This window comes from Archocentrus centrarchus, chromosome 21 (genome assembly GCF_007364275.1).
Source record: "Archocentrus centrarchus isolate MPI-CPG fArcCen1 chromosome 21, fArcCen1, whole genome shotgun sequence".
NCBI classification, from domain to species: Eukaryota; Metazoa; Chordata; class Actinopteri; order Cichliformes; family Cichlidae; genus Archocentrus; species Archocentrus centrarchus.
Window position 1 is genome coordinate 21,036,410 of NC_044366.1, and position 24,042 is coordinate 21,060,451.

At 41.2% G+C, this 24,042-nt stretch overlaps 2 protein-coding genes across 2 annotated transcripts; both read left to right on the forward strand.

Annotated features, from left to right (window-relative positions):
- The first annotated feature begins 2,171 nt into the window (after nucleotides 1-2,171).
- LOC115801250 (uncharacterized) lies at nucleotides 2,172-5,977 on the forward strand. Its single transcript, XM_030759012.1, has 5 exons — nucleotides 2,172-3,244; nucleotides 4,233-4,367; nucleotides 5,169-5,237; nucleotides 5,367-5,461; nucleotides 5,673-5,977. Exons 1-5 carry the CDS (start codon nucleotides 2,975-2,977, stop codon nucleotides 5,806-5,808), a joined length of 705 nt encoding a protein of 234 aa, XP_030614872.1. The 5' UTR covers nucleotides 2,172-2,974; the 3' UTR covers nucleotides 5,809-5,977.
- An 11,063-nt stretch (nucleotides 5,978-17,040) lies between these two features.
- Nucleotides 17,041-18,258, forward strand: LOC115800704 (beta-1,3-galactosyltransferase 1-like). The gene has a single exon (XM_030758201.1). The coding sequence runs from the start codon at nucleotides 17,041-17,043 to the stop codon at nucleotides 18,256-18,258; it is 1,218 nt and encodes a 405-aa protein (XP_030614061.1).
- The last annotated feature ends 5,784 nt before the right edge of the window (nucleotides 18,259-24,042 follow it).

Sequence of the window (24,042 nt, forward strand, 5' to 3'; positions counted from 1 at the left end):
CGACGTCTTGGAGCGCGAGCTCTACGTTGTGACAAGCTGATCGCGGGACTCTCTGTGCCTATTGTCATGTATGAGCTGGCTATGTAGAGCCGTGGAGACCTGGCGTTTGATGGTCGTAAGTTCTGCCAAATAAAGGCACTGTATTCGGAATCTTGTCGGCTATGTTTATGAGTTACCCAGGCATGGCTAGTGCTAGCCCTAGCTAACCTCGCTAGACTCTCCACCCGCACCAGGAGGAGGCGGAACCAGTTGCCATGCCTTAGCTTCCTCTCTCAAAGCAAGCTCTTAACGTTGTTATGCAATCTACTTTTTAATAGTCTGTATTCGCTGCAATAAACACTGAAAAACAAAAGTTATCGTATCGTTTTTTTAAGTAAATTGAATGAATTTTAATACTAATTTCAGGACACTGCAGCGTACTGCGTGGAAGGGAAGCTTAAGCTGCACTACACACTGTTTCTCCCTCTGCCAACATCTGTTCCCCCCTATAAAATGCACACTTATTGTCCTACCATGACTGCTTTTATTTGATGAATAAAGTAGAGAATGCCTAATAATCTTACTGATTTTCAAAATGAGTCCTTTTTCCTACCAAAAACTAGAGGGGATACACATTTTATCAGGCTGTGTTTCTCCGTCTGCCAAAATCTGTGCCCGCTGGTATAATGCACAATTGTCCTACCATGATTGATTTTATTTGCGGAATAAAGCAGAGAATGCCTAATAATCTGGGTGATTTTGGCGCGTATTACTTTTTCCTACCAAAAACTAGAGGGGATACACATTATATCAGACCGCGGTGAAGTTAGTTTCAAGTTGGATATTGGATATTCAAGCTCCGCGGAGTTAGCGGCATCTAGCTCACGCTTGATCCGATTCAGGGACTCAGATTTCGGCCAGCCGCTCTCTGCCGCTCCCTCTTCTCATGCGCGGAGGTGCACTTAGGGACTATCAATAAATTTCCGAACCAAACACACTTGAGAAACAAAAATAAATAAATTGCTTATCTTGTGACCACCTGTGACGAAACTAATATCAAATCATGCCAATAAATTACATCAGTGGGGTACACAAACTTTTTTATTCCATTTTAAGCCTTTTTATATCTTTTAGGATTTTTTTTATCCAAAAATTGTGATTTTTCTTCAAAAGCTTCCAGGCCATGTGACCCACTAACTCAAAATCTGTGTGAAATTATTCTACAACACTAGTCAGATGAGGCACACTCATTTTCTTTCCATTTTAAGCCTTTTTATATTTTTTAGGATTTTGTTTATCCAAAAATTGGGATTTTTCTTCAGTAGATTCCAGGCCATGTGACCCACTGACTCAAAATCTGCGTGAAATTGTTCTACTGCACTAGACAGATGAGGCACACTCATTTTCTTTCCATTTTAAGCCTTTTTATATTTTTTAGGATTTTTTTAATCCAAAAATTGTGATTTTTCTTCAATAGCTCCCAGGTCATGTGACCCAGTGACACAATACTTTTAAATTATTCTAACACAGTCTCTTAATAAAGTTTTAAAAATTCACATTAATGCCATGATGATAGACGAAAACTACAGTAATTTGAAGTGACATGTAGTACAAATACTTAACACTAGGTGGCTCTAACTCAAACCATCACAACAATGATGATTTATTTCCAAGGACAGAGAAAAGCGTGGAAGTAAAAACTAGTATTTGGCAAAGCATTTTTCCACTGTTACTAATAATGGGTCATTTTAGAAAAGCACAGAGCCTTAAAAACACAAATCTTTGGCAAAAAGCTGGGGGTGTACATGCCATTACTCAGTATTGTATTTCTTTGGGTTTTAGTGAGGAAGTTGTAACTCATGAACAGTGGTTATCTCTTGTTATTGCTCTGTTTAAAACGAATAAGAAAAGTTATTTAAAGTGGCTGAAGGTCATATGGTCTGCAGATCGACAAGGAATTCGGACAAAGGTGCTTAATGCAGGTAATGTTGTTACATTTTATTAGCTTGTATTTTGATTTGTACTAGCCCCTAAAGGGACATTGAAAAAAAAAAAAAAATTTCTCGTGTGCACCAGATAGTATCTCATGCGCACGAGATCAGCTAAGTACCAGATAGTATGTGATGTGCACGATAAAATATCTAGTGCGCACGAAAAATTTATTTTAGATGTTATCCTTCAATGTCCCTTTTTTTCTTCAATGTTCCTTTAGGGGCTCTGTATATTTGTGTTTTACTGTACGTATGTGTGTAAAACAAAAATCTGCACCTAATAACATTTCATTTCGGATATGTTCCTCGGTAGGTAGAGAAATCAGTGACGAGGGCAATGTTAAGGGCTCCATTACAAACAGTCAGTGAGAAAAAAAAATGAAGTAAAGAGTAGTACAGGACAAGAAGTTTCCTCTGACTACACAGGACAACATACCAGTGAGGACAGGGACCAGTCACAGGGCAAAACAGAAATCCATCAAAACCAGCCACTGTCAGAACAGCAGACAGGAAACGAGGACAGAACAGAGGACACAGATGATGGAACAGAGAACAGAACAGAGGACCTCGACCTCGACAGCTGCATTTCGCAAAGCAAGAAAAACAAGGATGGAGAAAGTCAATATGTATCAGAAGCTGAGGAAATGATCACTGATAAAAGTAACAGCATTGTTGGAACGTCACCTTTCACACATACTTTTCAAGTGATACGAGACCAAGCAGAGTGTGACTTTCTGTCTGATGATTCAGCCAACACTACAAACCATTACTTTTGTCCTGGTATAATTGATGTTCTGCTGAAAAACTACATGGGGATCATCCCACTGTGGAGTGGTTTGTTGCTTGGAGATCTGACACGACATGAGACACCAACAACCGGTGAAACAAACAAAACTTGCAAAACCAGAGAAACAAACTGACATGTGGAGCTATGGTTTGGTTTGGTGAATCGAAACATCCTGGGAAAGAAGAAGTACCTCAGACCGGCAGAGTTCATCTCCAAAATGTTTTCCTCTTTACAAGGACGACATGTAGAGCACATTATGCAGCATGATCTTCCAATGAAAGTTCTTGACAAAGCCTTCACAGTTTCTAACAAACCTGTAGATGATCATGAAGAGAAATGGAAGAAGAGGGAAAGTTCTGCTGGTCAATCTAAGTCCAAGTCCAAGTACTTCAATCCCCCGAAGAGAATACAAAATCCTAAACCTTCACAACACACTAAAGCAAAGATCAAAGGAGCAGATGCCGATCAGCATAATAAAGAATCACAGGTAAATATGGTTTGACCTTTGAGGCACTATTTTTGTTAGACTTAAACAAAAAACTTATTTAATTTAAGAAAAATTATGTTTGACCTAAATTTTAAATAAGTTGCATAAGATGTGGTTAGCATAAGATGACATTACTATTAACTATTTAGATCTGTACCTATACATGTCAAATTTACATGGCTTATATTTTTTCTGGATGTGCATATTAATGTCAGTTAAACAAGTAAGCCACAATGCATCTTACAGAACCACATTAACAGATTTTTAAAATATTTTTAGGGTACAGTATTACACATTTGAAATCCTAGGTTTATTTTAATGATTTCATTTCTCTGTTTTGGAAACTTTACGTTTATCCTCAAAGACATGTTCTATCTTTGAAAAACTGTATTAATTATAATCTGAGAAGCAGAAATTGAAAGGTCTTAAAGGCGCATCAAAAAGTAGGTGAATCAGTTGTAGTAGACAATGAGTAGGTTGATGTTAAATGTATAGATAGGATAAGAAATTACTTTATTCATAGCTGTGCAATTTTCATATTAACAAGTGGAACTTGGTCTTTCAAACAAATGACACGCTTTAATTTCATGACAGTGACATGGTTGTTTTGATTTGCATTTACATTGATGTTTCTATACTACATGATTAAAATATGTATTCATTTCAATATGTCAGTTTAAAAATGATCCTAACGTGTATTGTGGTCGGCAGAGAATGAATTGAGAAACAATAATTGTGACACCGGCAGAATGGACATGTTGAGGGAAGCATTTGCTGTATGTACAACTACAACTCGCATAGGAACAGGGAAAAAAATTAAAATACATACTGTGGCTATTAGTAAATTTATCCTTAAAGACAAAAATTCTAAAACCATATACAAAATATGTATTTCAGAAGATCACTCTTAGTTGTTTTTGGAAAATATCTAGTTTTACTGTATAACTTCTTCTATATGAGCTTATTTGTTCGTGTATCTGATTTCCAGTTAACTCAGCTTTGGAAAAAGAGGGATACAGAAGTTGTTGTTGCAGTTGTCCCTTCACAAATTAGGGGTCGGAGCTTTGTCATCCACCATTCAGAGCTGTGCTCTCTTCGTCCACATCAGTGGTTGAATGGGGAGGTATGTGTATGATTGTCTTTTTTCATTTCGTTTCACAGATTTGCATGCAAATCTGAATATTTGCCGATATGAATCTTGAAATGACCGAGACTTTTGTAGACACTTAATGTAGAACTGATGATATTACTTATGCAGATCATTGAAAGCCTGTTTCATGTGGCTGCCCATGCATCGGGAGTGGTGGACACCATTTACATCCTCAGTCACTACACAGCTGGTGTGATTTTGTTTGGGGACAGAACAGAGCTTCCTCGCCAAAGTTTACCTATATATATATCTTCGTTTGTTGCTATATTGTGTCAGTTTAAGATGAATAAATAGAACTTTTATGTTTACACATCAGCTACATCAGCTTCAAACTTCCTTTACAAAACATTACATAATACATCCCATACTGTATGTAAACCTTGTTCTCTGCTGGCCACTACATAACATACCTCTGAGTAATGTTGATGTCAACCACTTAATCAAATTAAGCTCACAATATTGATCAAATTACACCCACATTAATTTAGGTCACAACATGTCACTTCTCTGTTCCTTACTTAATAAAATCAGTATCACTGCAAGTTTAACCCCCCCCCCCCCCATCTCTATAGAGGACAAGGTTATCCACCCTAACAGGTATAAGCGGGTAATCCATTAGTTGAGGTTTTTCATAACACCTTTTTGACAGAAAGTGTACTTGTCACTAAAAGAAATTATTTACATGTGTGTAAAGATTAAAGTTGAGATATGAGCTTAAAATTTGTCTTCAGCATTTGACATGGCTTCTTAAAATATATATCAATGCTATTCCAGGTGAACTTTGACAACTATGAAGCAGTTCTATCTTTTGTGCTGGTGAACAACAACCACTGGAAGTTGCTGGTTTGTGGTTTTTCCTTACATGAAATGAATATATATATATTTTGGTTTGATTACAGCCGGCCATATTGACATAAGTTTCAACAACATTGTTCCCTGTTATGTTACTTTTCCTTTGTTGGTGTCTTTCAGTACATCAGTACAAATGCCAGCACAGTATTCCTAATGGATCCTGCACAACTATCATCAGAGCTCGAGGACTCCAAAAATGCAGCTAAAAGAATACAGTAATTCAAGCTTTAATACATGTCTAAAGTTATTTTAGAAATAAAAAGATAACTTGCAAAGTAATCACATAGCTTTTATTGAATATCCCTGAAACTAAAGTGGTTGTCATTTTGAGAAGCTGATAGTTGCATAAGAGGGGGGCATCAGTTGTCATGAATGGAATTACAAAATACAATTGCTCTTATACAAATCATTTCATTTGTTATCCAGGGAATACTTCAAGATGAGAAGGACATGCCACGGCAAAACAGATTGGGTTGGGATCCGATGGAAAGGGGGGGCTATGAGACACCCCATTCAACAAGATGGAAGCAGCTGTGGAGTCATTGTAGTGAAAGTACATTGAGGAGTTAATGTTTTGTTTTGTGCAAGTATGGAAGGTGTGAACGTGAAAATAACATTATCATAGGGAAATGTAAATTACAATCAAATAACAGTTTGTCTGGCTAGACTGCACACACATTTGTGGCCTGCTGGAGGTCATTTTTCAGAACTCTGGCTGTGCTCCTCCTGTTCCTCTTTGCACAAAGGCGGAGGTAGCGGTCCTGCTGCTGGGTTGTTGCCCTCCTACGGCCTCCTCCACGTCTCCTAGTGTACCGGCCTGTCTCCTGGTAGCGCCTCCAGCCTCTGGACACTACACTGACAGACACAGCAAACCTTCTTGCCACAGCTCACATTGATGTGCCATCCTGGATGAGCCGTCTCATGCTACCACGAGTGTGAAAGCACCACCAACATTCAAAAGTGACCAAAACATCATCCAGAAAGCATAGGTACTGAGAAGTGGTCTGTGGTCCCCACCTGCAGAACAACTCCTTTATTGAGTGTGTCTTGCTAATTGCCAATAATTTCCACCTGCTGTCTATTCCATTTGCACAACAGCATGTGAAATTGATTGACAATCAGTGTTGCTTCCTAAGTGGACAGTTTGATATCACAGAAGTTTGATTTACTTGGAGTTATATTGTGTTGTTTAAGTGTTCCCTTTATTTTTTGGAGCAGTGTGTGTGTGTGTGTGTGTGTGTGTGTGTATATACATACATACACTTCATAATACAATTCATCATAATATTTAGTTTATTTCCTAATTTGATTACAGTGTTCGATGACCAGAGTTGCTGTGCAATGTGTGCTGCCTACAAACCCCCAGTTTCGGGACCTCAAATGACAGACTGGGTGAGAGTATGAGTTGTCAATGTGAAAATCTGAAGCATGCTGTAACTCTAGGTACTGATAGTCGTAAATAACATATGCCAAGCAAGTAAACACCCTACTGTGTGACAGGAGAGGAGTATTTACTGTATTACATACCGCTAAACATATATACGTTTTCTGTTATATTTTAACAGATCCAGTGCGACAGGTGTGACAAATGGTTTCATGCCCTGTGCCTAGACATCAAAAGTGACCAATATGAAAAGGCAAAGAGAGGCAGCTGGAAATGTCTTTTGTGCACGTAATGAAAAAATCTTTCTACCCTGTTCAATGTAGTTCAAAAGAAATAATTTGAAATCATATGTAGAAAATAAAACTGTACTTCGTTTCAATAGCATTAAGGCTGTGCCTCATCTGTCTAGTGTAGTAGAACAATTTCACACAGATTTTGAGTCACTGGGTCACATGGCCTGAAAGCTATTGAAGAAAAATTACAATTTTTCACATAAAAAATTGCTAAAAACTGTAAAAAGGCTTAAAATGGAAAGAAAATGAGTGTGCCTCATCTGTCTAGTGTAGCAGAATAATTTCACACAGTTTTTGAGTTAGTGGGTCACATGGCCTGGAAGCTACTGAAGAAAAATCACAATTTTTGGATAAAAAAATCCTAAAAAATATAAAAAGGCTTAAAATGGGATAAAAGTTTGTGTACCTCACCGATGTAATTTATTGGCATGATTTGATATTAGCTTCGTCACAGGTGGTCACAAGATAAGCAATTTATTTATTTTTGTTTGTCAAGAGTGTTTGATTCGGATGGGATACCCAGATGGGATTTACATCCAAAGTAATTTGAAAACTACCCTGCCTAAATTCCAACAGCATATGAAATGTCCCACAAAAGGTCTTAACATATTGGATCACATCTACAGTAACATCAAAAAATGATATAAAGTCTCCACATTCTCCCTATTGGGCCTGTCAGATCACCTTTCCTTTTTTCTTGCCCCACCATACAGACCTCTCACCGACAAAACCAAGTCCAGTGCAAGAGTTTGTAAGACATGGCCTGAGGGAACTTCCAGCCAACTCCAAATCTGTTTTGAACACACACTCTGGGATTTATTTGGTCAGGTGGACATTACTCTGTACACATCCTGTCCTGTTTCACAGTGTATTAGATGCTACCCTCACAAGGATTACCAGGGAACATCTGCTGCAGGAAAAGAAAACGGCCTTCACGTCTGTCAACAAGGACTGATACAGCACTCTCAGGTCCAACTTGAAGAGAGCGGTTAAGGCAGTTAAGGGAGACTACAGGCAGAAAATAGAGGGACAGATAGCATATCAGCTAGGGCACTTAGAAACTGTGCTGGCCAGATGCCAGAGGAATTCACATGTAGTGTCTGTCTACATGTAGTGTACCCAGCTGCTTTAAATATCTCACCTTAAAAATCATGTATCAACAGATTAAATGACTTCAGACCAGTAGTTCTCACATCCAATGTGATCACATGCTTTGAGAGGCTGGTTCTGTAGCACATCCAGACTACACTGCCACCCACCCTGGATCAGCACCAGCTCGCTTATAGTGATAATATAGTGATATTATCACTATAAGCTGATATTATCACTATATCACTATAAGTGATAGTATAGTGATAATATAGTGATAAACACAACCCTGCACAGTGTACTGTCTCATCTTGAACACCCCAGAAAGGTGTGAGGCTACTGTTCTTGGCCTTAAATTAAAAACTTTTGCGAGATCTCACAAAACTTATGCAGGGATTCATGAAAGTGCATCTTTTTTTCTTCTCCCATGTCCCTTTTGGTTGCTGTGAAAAGGAACAAAATAACATAACACTATAAATAAGGAATACAGGTCAGTGTAACTGGCCTCAACCCCTGCATTCCAGTCATACTAATTGGGCCATCCTAATAGTGCAGAACAAGGAAGTGGATAATAAATTCTCAACGATTCTCAAATGCGCCACAAGATGGCATCAGTAAATAAACTAAACATAACCACAAGACACAGAGGTATTTTGAGCAACTCATGTTCATGTTATGCACACCAGACTTGAGAAATAAAGGTTAGGCTGTTCAACACAACAGCTCTGTGGTTCATGATCATCCTGCAAGATAGAAATTAGAAACAGAAATTGATGGCTGTGAAAGCAGAACCTTTGGGTCCAGCTCTTCAAATCACAAGCAGTTTACAGTTTCGGGTTCCATTTTTAAAACAAGCTTAATCTGAATCAATCAAAACTTGACATAAATCCAGATTTAATGGTGGCACCATTTTGAAGAACAATAAACTGTCAGAGTACAAGAATGATCCAGAAAATTATGGGATTTTATTGTCTTTGTTGGCATATCTTGGAATGGTGTGCAGGATGTCCTTAAAAAACTTGAAGAAATTGGACAAGTGGAGGACAAGAGGTGAAATGGCAGAACATCTGGGTCTTCAGATGATCCATTCATCTAATCTGGTCTCAATAGAATCCATTCTTGAACAGGTCAAAACAAGGCTGAGGTGTGCTAAATTACACATGCACTGGACTAAAAATCAGTGCCAACAGTTCTTATGGAGTGATGAACTTTTTCATTCAAATCATTTTCATTGTGCATGGAGGAGGTCAGGAGAGTGGTACAACATTAAGTGTAGACAAGCATCTGTAAAACACAGTGGAGGCTCTCTCATTGTTTGGGGCTGCATTTCAGCCTTTGGTGTTAAGGATCTTGACAATATTAATGGAAATATGAACACTGAAATGTAAAATCAGCTCTGTGAATGCAGTAAAAACTAGGGATGCGCCGATCCGATATTCAGTATCGGTATCGGTCCGATACTGGCCTAAATTACTGGATCAGATATTGGAAAGAAATAAAAAATGTAATCCGATACATTAAATAACATTTCGCTCAGATTAGCTGCATTACAGTCCTCCGTCGTCTTCTTCTTCTTGTGGGTTTGCAGTTGAACAAACCAGCTTAGAGCTGCATTAACACCACCTACTGGAATGGAGTGGGGGATCAGGAGTTAGAAAACATAGTGATGTGCGATACCACATATTTTCTTTCTGATCCAATACTGAGTAATATTCAACCTGGTATTGGTGATACCAATCTGATACCAATACTTTGTGCAAAAATCTTAAATGAAATAAAATAAAAGGGCAAAACAAATGATAGGGCTATTTAACACTGATTGCTTAGTCTTATTTAGATTGAACTTTATGCAGTCTCTCCAAAAGCCTACAATACCGGAACACAAACATTCCAGTCACTGGGTGACTTATATTAAAATTGCCAGTAAAAATTTTGAATAAATAAGTGCCACAATAATTGTATGTTTGTTGATATAGCTATATTTTAAAATGATCATTTAACAAATAACACAAAGTAGACTGATAATAAATGAGCTAAATTTTATTGGTAAAATGTTATTTTTTTTATTCATCTTTTCAAGTATATATTTTTTTATATTTCGCCATAGGAGTTTTTATCACAATTGCTCTGTATTATTTAATAACACCTGTTAAACCGCTTTCAGTTATCTTACACTTTAGGAAAGCTTATTTGAATAAATTTTGGCTTTTTTACCTCTGAGATTATCTCACGTAGGCATGATACAAATATTACTCCAAGCTGAAATCATGCAGCTGTGTTGAAGCATGTGTTTATTTCGTTACTTGCCCTATCTTAATTAATCTGTCCAACTCAAACAGTGACCATGCTTATCGCCCATTAAAACTCTATATTTCCCTTCTCTGTACCTGGATATTACCTGCCTGCAACACCACAGGACTGTAGTGATGGGTCGTCGCGAACAATCCGGCTCTTTGAAGTGAATGAGGGGAGCCGGCTCCTGATAGTGAGCCGTTTCTTTTTTCTTTTCGTTCGTTTCATTTCATTAAAAAATTTTTTTTTTTTTTGTGGAAGCTGCACCTGATTGGTTAAGATGAATGGTAGCATATGATCGTCTACACTGAGCGGGAGGGGAGGGTCCACGGACACACTGCACAGTGAGTAAACAAACACCAGAGAGGGAGGTGCTCCTGCAAAATGCGCTCGGAGAGAGGAAAGAGCCAGAGGAAGTTGCGAGTTACATAGAGGCTACACAGGGGAACGGTGAGGAAAATGAGTGATGGAAAACGTAGCAAAGACGGGCCACATTTAACTTTATACATCCAAACATGTCGAACGAGACACAGTACTTCCAGTCACAAATACAACTACATGACTGTGAAGTGCAATTTCTGAGCTTTCAGGAACCGTTTGAATTTTTTCAATAGCACGAATGGTCATGGAGTTATGTTAAAAAGCCAGCTGATCAAGTTGCTTTGACCAGGTGACTCTGCGGTGAGATGCTAAGTTTTAATCAGCTGTTCACGGCTAGTAAGGTCAGGAAACCCGTGATTCAGCAGCGATCGCCTGGCATTAAAGGATTAATCTGATAGACAGAGTGTAGACTGCAAATTTAAAATTTAATATAGAGCAGGCTGCACAAACAACCTACATAGGTATATACGAATTGTTCATCCCTCAGTGTAATTAGAAGAACAAAACAGGGCAGGTCATCAGGCAGGAGAAACAGGATCAACTCCTCAAAGGCCCTTGGTGTTTCTGATTTTCAATCTTTTGTTTTATAATTTGTATTTGGAGCACTTTATTATATGTTGAGTTTATAAAGAAACGTTTGATATAAGCCTGATGTATGTTTTTTTACATTGGTAATTCATTTTACACTTTTTTTAAAAAATTCAAATCTAAGGAGCCATTTGGGAGCCGAAAAAGCCGGTTCTTCTTTGGGAGCCGAGCCTAAAGAGCCGGCTCTCTGAAAAGAGCCGGAATTCCCATCACTACTGTCCTGCCCTAACAGCAGCACCTGATGTTTGGCTCTCCTCCTCGGTCCGCGTCATCATGTATGCCTCCTATGCAGTATTGTGGTGTATTCTGAGGTGTTTAACGAGGTTTGTTGTGTTACCACAACTTCTCGCTGTTTTCCCACAAACAGTTTGCATCTTGGCTACTTGTGGAGCTGAAATAGCTCCACATGTGACCCAGGGCCGTATTACCGACCGGGCGAGTGGGGCTGGCGCCCCGGGGCCCATGGATCCAGGGGGCCCAGGGGGGGGCCCAACAACAATCCAGATACCGATGTCGATGCTGATTGCGATAGAGACCTCTATTCTAGGATCTTCTTTAGTTGTACTTCTTTAGTCTATAAGGGTTAACTGAAATGGCCTGGGGGGAGTGACAGCAGTCAGAGGGCCCTCGGCCACAGGACATAGGAACCAGAGGGCCCCTGGGCCATGTCGTACAGCAACCAGAGGGCCCCTAGGCCACGGAGGACGGCAATCAGAGGGCCCCTGGGCCACGGGGGATGGCAAAGGGCCCCTGAACCACGGGATATGGCAACCAGAGGGCCCCTGGGCCACGGGGGACGGCAATCAGAGGGCCCCTGGGCCACGGGGGACTGCTATCAAAGGGCCCCTGAGCCACGGGATATGGCAACCATAGGGCCCCTGTGCCACAGGAAACGGCAATCAAAGGGCCCCTGGGCTATGCGGTACGGCGACTAGAGCGCCTATGGGGACAGCAATCAAAGGGCCCCTGGGCTACAGGATATGGCAACTTCGACTGTTCTTGACTCTGCCAATTACGAACTGTGAAGGGGAACGGTCATTCTCCAGAATGGCTCGAATAAAAAATGAGCTCGGAGCGGGAGGGGGGGAGGGGGGGCCCTTGCAATCTCCTTGCCCCGAGGCCCAGACCCACCTTAATCCGGGCCTGATGTGACCGTTTGCCATTGTATCTGTGTTTGAGTGAGTGAGCAGTAGCAGCACACTGCGCTCCGGCATTACGTCCTTACGCATTACACACTTACCATGCGGAAGAAAAAGTAGTTCCCATCATCCCGTCTCATTTAAGCAAGATCTCAATAATTTAGTTACTTTCTAACGTGTTCTTGATAAGATACATTATCTCAAATGACTGAAGTATTGAAAGCATTGATACTTGGATCTGAGAATCGATTTTAAAGATCAGGTATCGGAAGTATAGATATTTTAGGATCGATCCGCACATCACTAGAAAATAACCCCCTCAGATTCTATAAAGTTCTCAGTCGCTGCAACAGATTCCCTTTAACACTGAGTGGATGATCGCTGACATGTTTTTCCACGCCTCCACCACTCTCTGCGTGTTTGCGTGTTGTGCTCGCTGTGCTGAGAATTTCAGCTGTTATTTTTTTTCTCTACTTCAGCTCCCGGACATACTGCTAGCGAGCACAGCTATTAGCACTGGTGACCATCTGGTACCGGAAGGACCCCTTCCCCGTCAAAATATATTTTATATTTTAATCCCTGATTTGTGACTAAATATAGACCTGCAGTGGAAACGTATTTAGGAGAATGCTTGTGAATATAAAGCATTACCAGATTACACTCACGCAGCCCCCAGTTTTTCAACATAAACACTGATGACTCAGCTGAGTTCCTGAAGGCTCTGGATGTTGAAGGGCTGTCTTGGTTGACACGCCTCTGCAACATCGTGTGGAGATCTGGGGCAGTGCTATTGGATTGGCAGACCGGGGTGGTGGTCCCCATCTTTAAGAAGGGAGACTGGAGGGTGTGCTCCAACTTTCGGGGGATCACACTCCTCAGCCTCCCTGGTAAGGTCTATGCCAGGGTGCTGGAAAGGAGGGTCCGTCCGTTACTCGAACCTCAGATCCAGGAGGAATAATGCGGTTTTCGTCCTGGTCGCGGAACACTGGTCCAGCTCTTTATCCTCTCAAGGATATTCGAGTGTGCGTGGGAGTTTGCCCAACCAGTCTACATGTGCTTTGTGGACTTGTGGGAGTATGGGGTGTCTGGCCCGTTGTTGCAGGCCATTCAGTCTTTGTACAACCGCAGTGAGAGCTTGGTCCGTATAGCCGGTAATAAGTCGGATTTGTTTCCTGTGGGTGTTGGACTCCGTCAGGGCTGCCCTTTGTCACCGATTCTGTTCATAATTTTTATGGACAGAATTCCTAGGCGTAGCCAGGTGGCGGAAGGCTTCTTCCTTGGTGGCCTCAGAGTCTCATCTCTGCTCTTTGCAGATGATGCAGTCCTGTTGGCTTCATCAGGTGGTGGCCTCCAGCTCGCAGTGGAACGGTTCACAGCTGAGTGTGAAGCGGCCGGCGTGAGAATCAGCACCTCTAAGTCTGAGGCCATGGTCCTCAGCCGGAAAAGGGTGGAGTGCCCTCTCCGGCTCAGGAACGAGTTCTTGCCCCAAGTGGAGGAGTTCAAGTATCTCGGGGTCTTGTTCACGAGTGATGGGAGAAGGGAGCGGGAGATCGACAGACGGATCGGGGCTGCTTCTGCAGTGATGCGGACGCTGCACCGGTCTGTTGTGGTGAAGAGGGAGCTTAGTGTAAAAGCGAAGCTCTCGATTTACCGGTCGATCCTACCCTCACCTATGGTCACGAGCTTTGGGTAGTGACCGAAAGAATAAGATTGCGAATACAACCGGCAGAAATGAGTTTCCTTCGAAGGGTTGCTGGCCTCTCCCTTAGAGATAGGGTGAGGAGTGCGGCCATCCGGGAGGGGCTCAGAGTAGAGCCGCTGCTCCTCCACATCGAAAGGAGCCAGTTGAGGTGGCTCGGGCATCTGATTAGGATGCCTCCTGGCCGCCTCTTGGGTGAGGTGTTCCGGGCATGTCCCACCGGGAGGAGGCCCCGTGGTAGACCCAGGACACGCTGGGGGGATTATATCTCTTGGCTGGCCTGGGAACGCCTTGGGGTCCCTCTGGATGAGCTGGAGGAGGTGGCTTGGGAGAGGGAAGCCTGGGCTTCTTTGCTTAGGCTCCTGCCCCCACGACCCGGCCCCGGATAAGCAGGAGAGGATGGATGGATGGATGGACTCAGCTGTTTTACGTGCAGTCTGTCTGCACAAGGGCAAAGAAGTGGAGCCGGCGAGCTCAGATGGAGCGGCAGGAAATGTTTTTCTAGTGTCCAAAAAATGCTTTTTCGTCCCTGTAACCACCATTAAACCTTTACTGGGAAACAGCTGGAGGTCCTTCATCAACCACCTGATCAGTAAGTGAAGAAAAGAGAACTTTGTAGCTGCTCCAACCACCCTGTTTGTTTCACACAGGGAAAAACTGCAGTACGGAAGTTAAAATATGCAGATGAACTGTTAATATAAAAAAGTATTTCTCATCCAGTTACTTGGGTAATCAATATAAATAGAATACTCAGTTGCTAAAATAATAGATAGTTGCAGCTCAAATGAAATTTGAAACATGCCATAAGCCAATGCATCACCTTCTCACACAGGAGCAACAGGATTCAGGTGATAGTTATTGTTGTAAGTAAGTAAAGTTTATTTATATAACGTTTATCACAGACAGAAAGGCGCTATACAATAATTAAAACACAATATCACCCCCCCCCCGAAAACACCATGTCAAAAACATAATAACATTACCATATTAAAAGAAAAAGAATAAAAATAAAGTCAGAAACCAGAAAGCCTGGTTAAACAGAAAAGTTTTCAACTCTTTTTTAAATGACGCCACAGAGTCAGCTAAATGGAGCTGGAGTGGTAAACAGTTCCAGAGCTTTGGTGCCACTGCCTAAAAAGCTTTATCCCCCCTGGTCCTTAGTCTTAGGCCCTTTCACACCGGGCGCGCAAATTCCGTGCGAATGTTTCGTGCTTTAAAAATATTTTTCGGACTCTCCTGTTCTTAATGCAGCCGTTCACACCGACTGCGTCATTTCACAGGACGAATTTGCGGCATTTATTTTTTCGGATCAAGTTCGATTTTTCTGACTTTCGCAAGCGAACAAACAGGACTGACCAATCAGAGCGCTGCATTTAGCAGCATGTGAGGTCATAGCTCAAAACGCGCAGTGATGTACTGAATATACAGTGATGTGGGAACAATAAAATCATAATATTTTACCTCAGACACTCAGCTACACGCTGCTCAGGGTCAGTCGGCTCTCTGATATTATCCTCTGCCTCTTCACATGTGATCCCAACTCTGCCAACAACTCAAACTGTCCCACTGACATCCTGAAATATGCGTGAAAGCATCCGTGATGCAGCTTCAGCTCCAAGATCATACCATGAAACTCTCCCTGCTGCTGCTTTCTTATGAGTTGGATGAACCCATAAACTCTCTTTCTTCCTTCTCTTGTTTAGAAACATCAGGGCCTCATTACATCATCGCTTGATGCTGACTGCATTTTTTTTCCACTGTGTGTATGTAGGTTACACGACAGGTTCGTGTAACCTGCACAATAAAAATAGAGCTCTGAAGCTTGGAGAACTGTTCCTGACAAGAAAGCTGCCTAAGAGTGTCCTGGCTGTGTCTAAGAATAAAAGTGGTCATACTAAATATCGACTTTCAAGCTTGTTAGAATTGTAAAAATTGGTCTGGCCTCATATAGTGTATTTTTATGTATGTTTGCACATGGTTCAACAAGTCATTGAACCTATCTCTCTATTTTCCTAGAAAACAAAATGTCTCCATATGAGTTGTTTAAGAGTCATCTGTAAAATGTAGTATCTATAAATCATCGATTAAAATCTTCCTGTACTAATGTGTTATGTGGTAGCATAAATTCAAATTATGAAATAGTAACACATATAACAGATATAACACTGAAAATTGAACACTACCAGAGGACATTATAATACAAATATTTTTTTTTGAATGACTCTTTAGGACCTAATACTACTTTAATAAAGCATCTAGTTCTTCTAAATCTCTAATCATACAGGGGTGCATCAGCTGGGCCAAAGACAGCTCTTAAGCCTTCAAAACTAGTCAAATATTAGACAACAGATATAAACAATAATAGTAAATAATACTAAAACTCTGACTATTCAGGTCACATTTATGTCTCAAATAGTCAAACAACAACTTTCTGCCAGAAAAAACTGCTGCATAACTAATATCTACGCAGTGATCCACTTCTCACAGATGACACGCAAACTCAGACTAAAGAAGAGACGTTCCCACCTCTCACTTGAAAACAAAGGGTGGAGAAAGCAAAGGCGTGGCTTCCTCGCAGGTAAGACAGATCACACATATAGCGGGATGAAACGTTACTCTCTGGAATGTTTTAACATTCTCTGCTGTCTGCTCCAGTCTGCCACTGGAGCGCTGGCATGAATTTTTCAGTAGAACAAGATCTCGTCATTTTTTTCCTCCTATAACTGGAGAAGGACAAAAACCCACACTGGTAGACAGGTGAATAACAACATGTAACAGAGGTATATAACCTTTTTAAATGCTATGTTCTGTTTTCATGAAGTATGTCTCTCAAATAAGGAAGCAGCAAAGAGCACAATAGATGCTCTAAGTGGTTGAGAGAAGTTTTTATTTTTGATACATTTTATATATCTTATTTCTTTGTCAGGCAATGGTGGATAGGGAGAAGCCTGGAGACAGTGGGAAATGGTTCAGGTTTTCCCGAAACAGGTGTTTCGTCTTGATCCTGATATTCACAGGTATGTTCCTTATTTACAACATAAAAATAAAGGAAATGGCACCAGACTGGAACCCCAAAATGTGGATACAAAATCAATCAGCAGATTTGTGGACTCTCTTCAAAAGTCAGAGACAAAATGCATCCTCAGCCCACCCTGCGGCAAATGACAACTCAACTGCACTTCTTCAAACTGATAATAAGACATCAGCACCAGAAGTGAATACAGAAACACAAAACAAGACTGTGCCAACAACAACAGTTGCTTATGTGTCTCCTGCTGGATCGTATTTAGTCGAATACCCCTCTGACTACCACTTCATCATAAATGAGCCACAGAAATGTGAGAAGGAGAAGCCATTTGTGGTTCTGATGGTTCCCGTGGCACCCAACAACAGGCAGCACCGTGACATCATCCGCAACACCTGGGGGAGTGAAAGCCCTGTGCTGGACAAAGGGGTGAAGCTTTTCTTTTTACTGGGGCTGCACACGGGGACGGGGGAGGAGCAAGTCCAACAGCAGGTACTTCAGGAGAGCAAAGAGCATCACGACCTGATCCAGAGCAACTTTGTGGACTGCTACAAGAATCTCACCATTAAGACCATGGTGATGCTGGAGTGGCTGACTGCACACTGCTCCAGTGCTTCTTATGCCATGAAGATTGATGTAGACATGTTTTTGAATGTACATAATCTTGTCAGTATGCTTTTGAAAGCTAACAAAACAAATTACATGACTGGGCGTGTGGAGAGAGGCGCTACAGTACGGAGAGATCCAAACTCTAAGTGGTACCTACCTCCTGACATTTATGCTCCATCACAGTACCCTCGCTATGCTCTGGGTCTAGGCTACGTTTTGTCTTTAGACCTCCCTAAAAAGCTCACTGAGGCTTCCAGACATGTTAAAGCAGTTTACATTGAGGATGTGTATTTAGGGTTGTTAATGCAGCACCTGGGCATTCCTCCCACTGACCCCCCAAGCTGGGATTACTTCTTCTTGATTCCTTTGGTATATAATCGCTGTCGCTTCTCTATGATAATAGCCACCACAACTCATCCAAACACTGACCGTGAGCAGATTTGGAGGGACTTTAAAAAACCAGGCCCATTCTGCTATTCTAAAAAAAAATATAACATGAAAAAACAGTGCTGACTTTTCTCAATTCTTAAAAAAAACATACATGTTTTTCAAGACACAGTAGATTCTGATTCTTTTTAAATAAAAGTTTTTAAAAATAATGAAAATTTTAAGAGAGAAAGAAAGAAAGAAAGAGAGAGAGAAAAAAAGAAAATTTATAGTGATTCTTCGCTTCTGTGATGACAATGATGTTTTTTAAAGTTCAAATCAATAGAGGTCCTGTTCACATGAACACTTATCTCAAGGACTTTAATGTGGGGTAAAGTCCCTACAATCTAATGATCCATTGTGAGTAACACTTGGTGACACCAGGGAGGCAGAACTCTCCTAACCGGAAGAAATTTGATCGAAGAACTTTATTTAGCCTTTAAAATAAAAGTTACATCTGTGATGGGTTAGGAGGATGGAAATATGTTTTGTGGCAAAACATTTTGTTTTTGTAACAGAATTTTTTATAAATTGTGTACAATATTTATATTCATTATTTATTTTGCAACAAATATTGTTATGATATAAAATATGATTGCTTTGAAAACCATCCTAAATAATAATTTCACAGTTTTATAAAAGAATACGCAATAATGTCTGTTCAGGTTCTCAATCATCCAGGTCATGGTAGTGTAGCCCAGGTGACAAAACTGACTAATGAAAGGAAAATGGAATTAATAGGAGTGTATGCTTAAATTTCAAATGCCCTACTGCACTTGAATGCATCGTTCAGTGTATGCGATCCGACGCTGTTCAGCAGCCAATCAGGAATCACGCTCAGAAGCGTAGGGTGAAGTCGAGGCGCAAATGGAGAAGGTAGCTACATGCTGAAGGGAGAACATCTCGGTTGATAAAGTGAAGAGAAAGCCAGAAGCAATTAGCTTACTTGCTGCGAGTTCAGGAGAGAGTGATTCGGCAAAGGGAGACGAGTTACAGCAGCTGGTTTTGCCGTTCACGTTGGGAGCTGTGGATGAGCCGAAGCTAACAAACTCCGTTTGAAATCCAGAGCAACGGTGAGAACCACGTTTCGTTTAGCTACAGCTAGCTTGTTTCGGCTGCTGGAATTAAAGCTAATGAGTGAGCTATGGTGAAATAAGTGCAAACTGAATGTGTAGCTGTGAGTAGGCTGCAGTCACTGTGATTTATGTATTGTAATGTATGCTAAGAAGAGTTGTAGTTGTGTATTGTTGCTAAATGTGTTTTGTAAGCTCAAATTATAGGGGAACTCTATTCCTCCTTTGTAAATTAAAGCAGGTTAGAGGGCAATTTTTGGTGCAGTTTCTCTATTGTATTAATAGGCCTGTAATGCAAGGGAAGAAATTAAGCACACTTCTTTGATACCTCTAAACCAACTTGTATGTGTACTCGTTTTGTTTAAAATTGTTTGTTTATTCAGGTTGTGATAACTTTTCACAAGATTGATTTGAATTGTAACTTAGTAGAACATTGTTCACACGAACAGTAAGTAAGATGAGTGCTTGAATATTTAGTTCTCATGTTTGATTAGTTTTGAATTGCTGAATGTTGTACAACTAAAACAGAGATTTAACTGACTGAGGACATATGACCAAGGTTAAATTCAATAGATATGTTGATTTTGAATCTTTAATGATGCATCTAAGAATATGAAGTAATGGACATATACATGTATGACCTTATCTGTAGGTCAGGTTTTTTTGAGTGGACAAGAAAAACAGTCTTGAGGATCCAGCGAGACTCCGATCCAATTCGATGGCGAGCTAAAAGGACTTTGGAGAAAGACCCAGATCCAGAGAAGGAAAGAGTCAAGTACACACATATACACATACAGATCATTCAGATAGACTCAGCATACCCAGTACACCTGCAACACGGGCTGTCTTTCCCATAAGAGACTCAGACGGACAATTTCCTTTTTCATCCCTAGTGGGACTTGTGCACAATTTTCTTTTTTTTTGTTTTGGGGTTTTCAGTTAATTGATTGTAAGCCATGGCAAATTTTATTTTTATTATGTAACAATATAAGAGTTGCTACTCAATTTCATCTCTGTGTTCGGCTCATTATTGCTGCTTTATTCCTTGGCTCCACGAACCAGGTTCTTCTGATCTTAGGCCCACAGTTGTTCTATCAGTTATCTCACTATTAAATGTAATCTGCTCTAGTATCTCGGGAAATTGGTTACAGTAGTCTCTCATCCGTATTCCACTTTGACCTTGGGACAAAATGGGATAACCACGAGGGGTTGAGAATGACCGAGCTAAGATCCTGTGGGACTTCTGGATACAGATGTACAGATGATCTTCCTTGAGATGGAGGAGCCCAAGGAGCTGAGAGACAGAATTGTGGCAAGGCACAGATCTGGCCAAGGTTACAAAAGAATTTCTGCAGCACTCAAGGTTCCTCAGAGCACAGTGGCCTCCATAATCCTTAAATGGAATAAGTTTGCCCAGCCAAACTGAGCAATCGTGGGAGAAAAGCCTTGGTGAGAGAGGTAAAGAAGAACCCAAAGAACACTGGCTGAGTTTCAGAGGTGCAGTAGGGAGATGGGAGAAAGTTCCACAACTATCACTGCAGCCCTCCACCAGTTGGGACTTTATGGCAGAGTGGCCCGACGGAAGCCTCTCCTCAGTGCAAGACATATGAAAGCCCGCATAGAGTTTGCCACAAAACACATGAAGGACTCCCAGGCTATGAGAAATAAGATTGTCTGGTCTGATGAGACGAAGATTGAACTTTTTGGCGTTAATTCTAAGCGGTATGTGTGGAGAACACCAGGCTCTGCTCATCACCTGCCCAATACAATCCCAACAGTGAAACATGGTGGTGGCAGCATCATGCTATAGGGGTATTTTTCAGCTGCAGGGACAGGAACAGGATGACTGGTTGCAAAGGAAAGATGAATGCGGCCAAGTACAGCGATATCCTGGAAGAAAGCTTCTTCCAGAGTGCTCTGGACCTCAGACTGGGCTGAAGGTTCACCTTCCAACAAGACAATGACCCTAAGCACACAGCTAAAATAACAAAGGAGTGGCTTCGAAACAACTCTGTGACCATTCGTGACTGGCCCAGCCAGAGACCTAACCTAAACCCAATTGAGCATCTCTGAAGAGACCTGAAAATGGCCGTCCACCAACATTCACCATCCAACCTGACGGAACTCTACTCAATACTGAGCAAAGGGTCTGAATACTTATGACCATGTGATATTTCAGTTTTGTTTAATAAATTTGGAAAAAATTCTACATTTCTGTTTTTTTCTGTCAAGATGGGGTGCTGAGTGTACATTAATGAGAAATAAAATGAACGTTTTTGATTTTAGCAAATAGCTGCAATGAAACAAAGAGTGAAAAATTTGAAGGGGTCTGAATACTTTCGGTACCCACTGTATCTGGAATAGAATAGAATGCCTTTATTGTCATTATACAGGATGCACAATGAGATTGTATGTGATTTAGTTAAACTACAAGAATGTTTTAAAGACCTTGAGGTCAGAAGCAGGAATTTAGATCTAATTTTCTGCTTCTAAATTCAGATAAAAATGAAATTCTTGTACTCCGCTCCACAAATCTTAGAAATGTGGTGTCAAACCAGATACTTACTCTGGATGGCATTACTTTGGCCTCCAGTAACACTGTGAGGAACATTTCTAAAATTAGAAACATCCTTTCTCAGAGTGATGCTGAAAAGCTAATTCATGCATTTATTACTTCTAGGCTGGACTATTGTAATTCATTATTATCAGGCTGTCCTAAAAGCTCCCTGAAAAGCCTTCAGCTGATTCAAAATGCTGCAGCTAGAGTACTGACAGGGACTAGAAAGAGAGAGCAGATTTCTCCCATATTGGAGTCTCTTCATTGGCTCCCTGTTAAATCTAGAATAGAATTTAAAATCCTTCTCCTCACCTACAAGGTCTTGAATAATCAGGCCCCATCTTATCTCACAGACCTTATACTCCCATATCACCCCAATAGAGCACTTCACTCTCAGACTACTGGCTTACTTGTGGTTCCTCGGATACTTAAAAGTAGAATGGGAGGCAGAGCCTTCAGCTTTCAGGCCCCTCTTCTGTGGAACCAGCTCCCAGCTTGGATTCGGGAGAAAGACACCCTCTCTATTTTTAAGATTAAGCTTAAAACTTTCCTTTATGATCAAGTTTATAGTTAGGGCTGGATCAGGTGACCCTGAACCATCCCTTAGTTATGCTGCTATAGGCCTAGTCTGCTGGGGGGTTCACATAATGCACTGTTTCTCATTCACCTTATTTACTTTGTTTATACTCCACTCTGCATTTAATCATTACCGTATTTTCCGGAGTATAAGTCGCACTTTTTTTCATAGTTTGGCTGGGGGTGCGACCTATACTCCGGAGCGACGTATATGTGACATTTATAACACATGAACCAAAATACTCCAGCCACTTGACATCTCCGTGAACTGCAGCTTTAAGGCAGTCTTGCGTAACCTGTGGGCGCAGTGGATGGAGAGCACAGCTTAACGGCAACTGGGAGAATGCGCCACCCAACTTTCCTGGAAGTCATTGGATGGATCAAGAAAACATGGGCTTCAGTGACAAACCATCCTGTTGGGATTCAGAAAGGCTGGAATAATTGGAACTGCAGCTGACGACGAGTCTGACTAACGCGACACAGAAGAGGAAGCGGCGCTTCGTCTACGGAGTGTACGGAATTGTTTAGAAGTGACACCGAGGATGAAGAATTCAATGGATTGATGGTTTGGTTAACTTGTTAGTATGTTCTTTATGCTATGGTTATCTGAATAACTTAATGTTACGTTAACATACTGTAGCGATTCTCTTAGTTAGAGAGCGTGTTGATGTTGTGGGATTTCGGACTGTTCGGGAGGTTCGTGAAGGCAGCATGGAGAGAGAGAAAAAGACCGAGAGCTTGCCTGTGTGTGTGTTGCTGTTCCGCTGTTGCAGTTGTGGTTGGCGTGGCTGTGGCCTACAGCAGCCGTTTTTCTGTTAATAAAGACGACCTTTGTTGTGAATATCGCCGACTTTGGAAGTGTGTTTACAACGTTACAATACCGAACACGTGTTAGTTGTGCGTCATGTAGCTGAATGTGCTACGTTAGCATAACGTAGGTGTAACCGTGTTCGTCCTGTTCTTTAATCCATTATTATTTTAAATTGCCGTTCAAGATGGAATTTGTGCTCTGAGTCTCGGATTCTATCAACCCCCCCCCCCCCAAAAAAAGTGCGACTTATAGTCCAGTGCGACCTATATATGTTTTTTCTTCTTTATTATGCATTTTTTGGCTGGTGCGACCTATACTCCGGAGCGACGTATAGTCCGAAAAATACGGTAATTGATATTAATCTCTGACTCTCTTCCCCAGCATGTCTTTCTCTCCCCTCAGCCCAACCGGTCGCGGCAGATGACTGCCCCTCCCTGAGCCTGGTTCTGCTGGAGGTTTCTTCCTGTTAAAAGGGAGTTTTTCCTTTCCACTGTCGCCAAGTGCTCATAGGGGGTCGTTTTTTACTGTTGGGTTTTCTCTGTATTATTGTAGGGTCTTTACCCACAATACAAAGCGCCTTGAGGCAACAGTTTGTTGTGATTTGGCGCTATATAAATAAAATTGAACTGAACTGAACTGAAAGCACCACCAACATTCAAAAGTGACCAAAACATCAGCCAGAAAGCATAGGTACTGAGAAGTGGTCTGTGGTCCCCACCTGCAGAACCACTCCTTTATTGAGTGTGTCTTGCTAATTACCAATAATTTCCACCTGTTGTCTATTCCATTTGCACAACAGCATGTGAAATTGATTGTCAATCAGTGTTGCTTCCTAAGTGGACAGTTTGATTTCA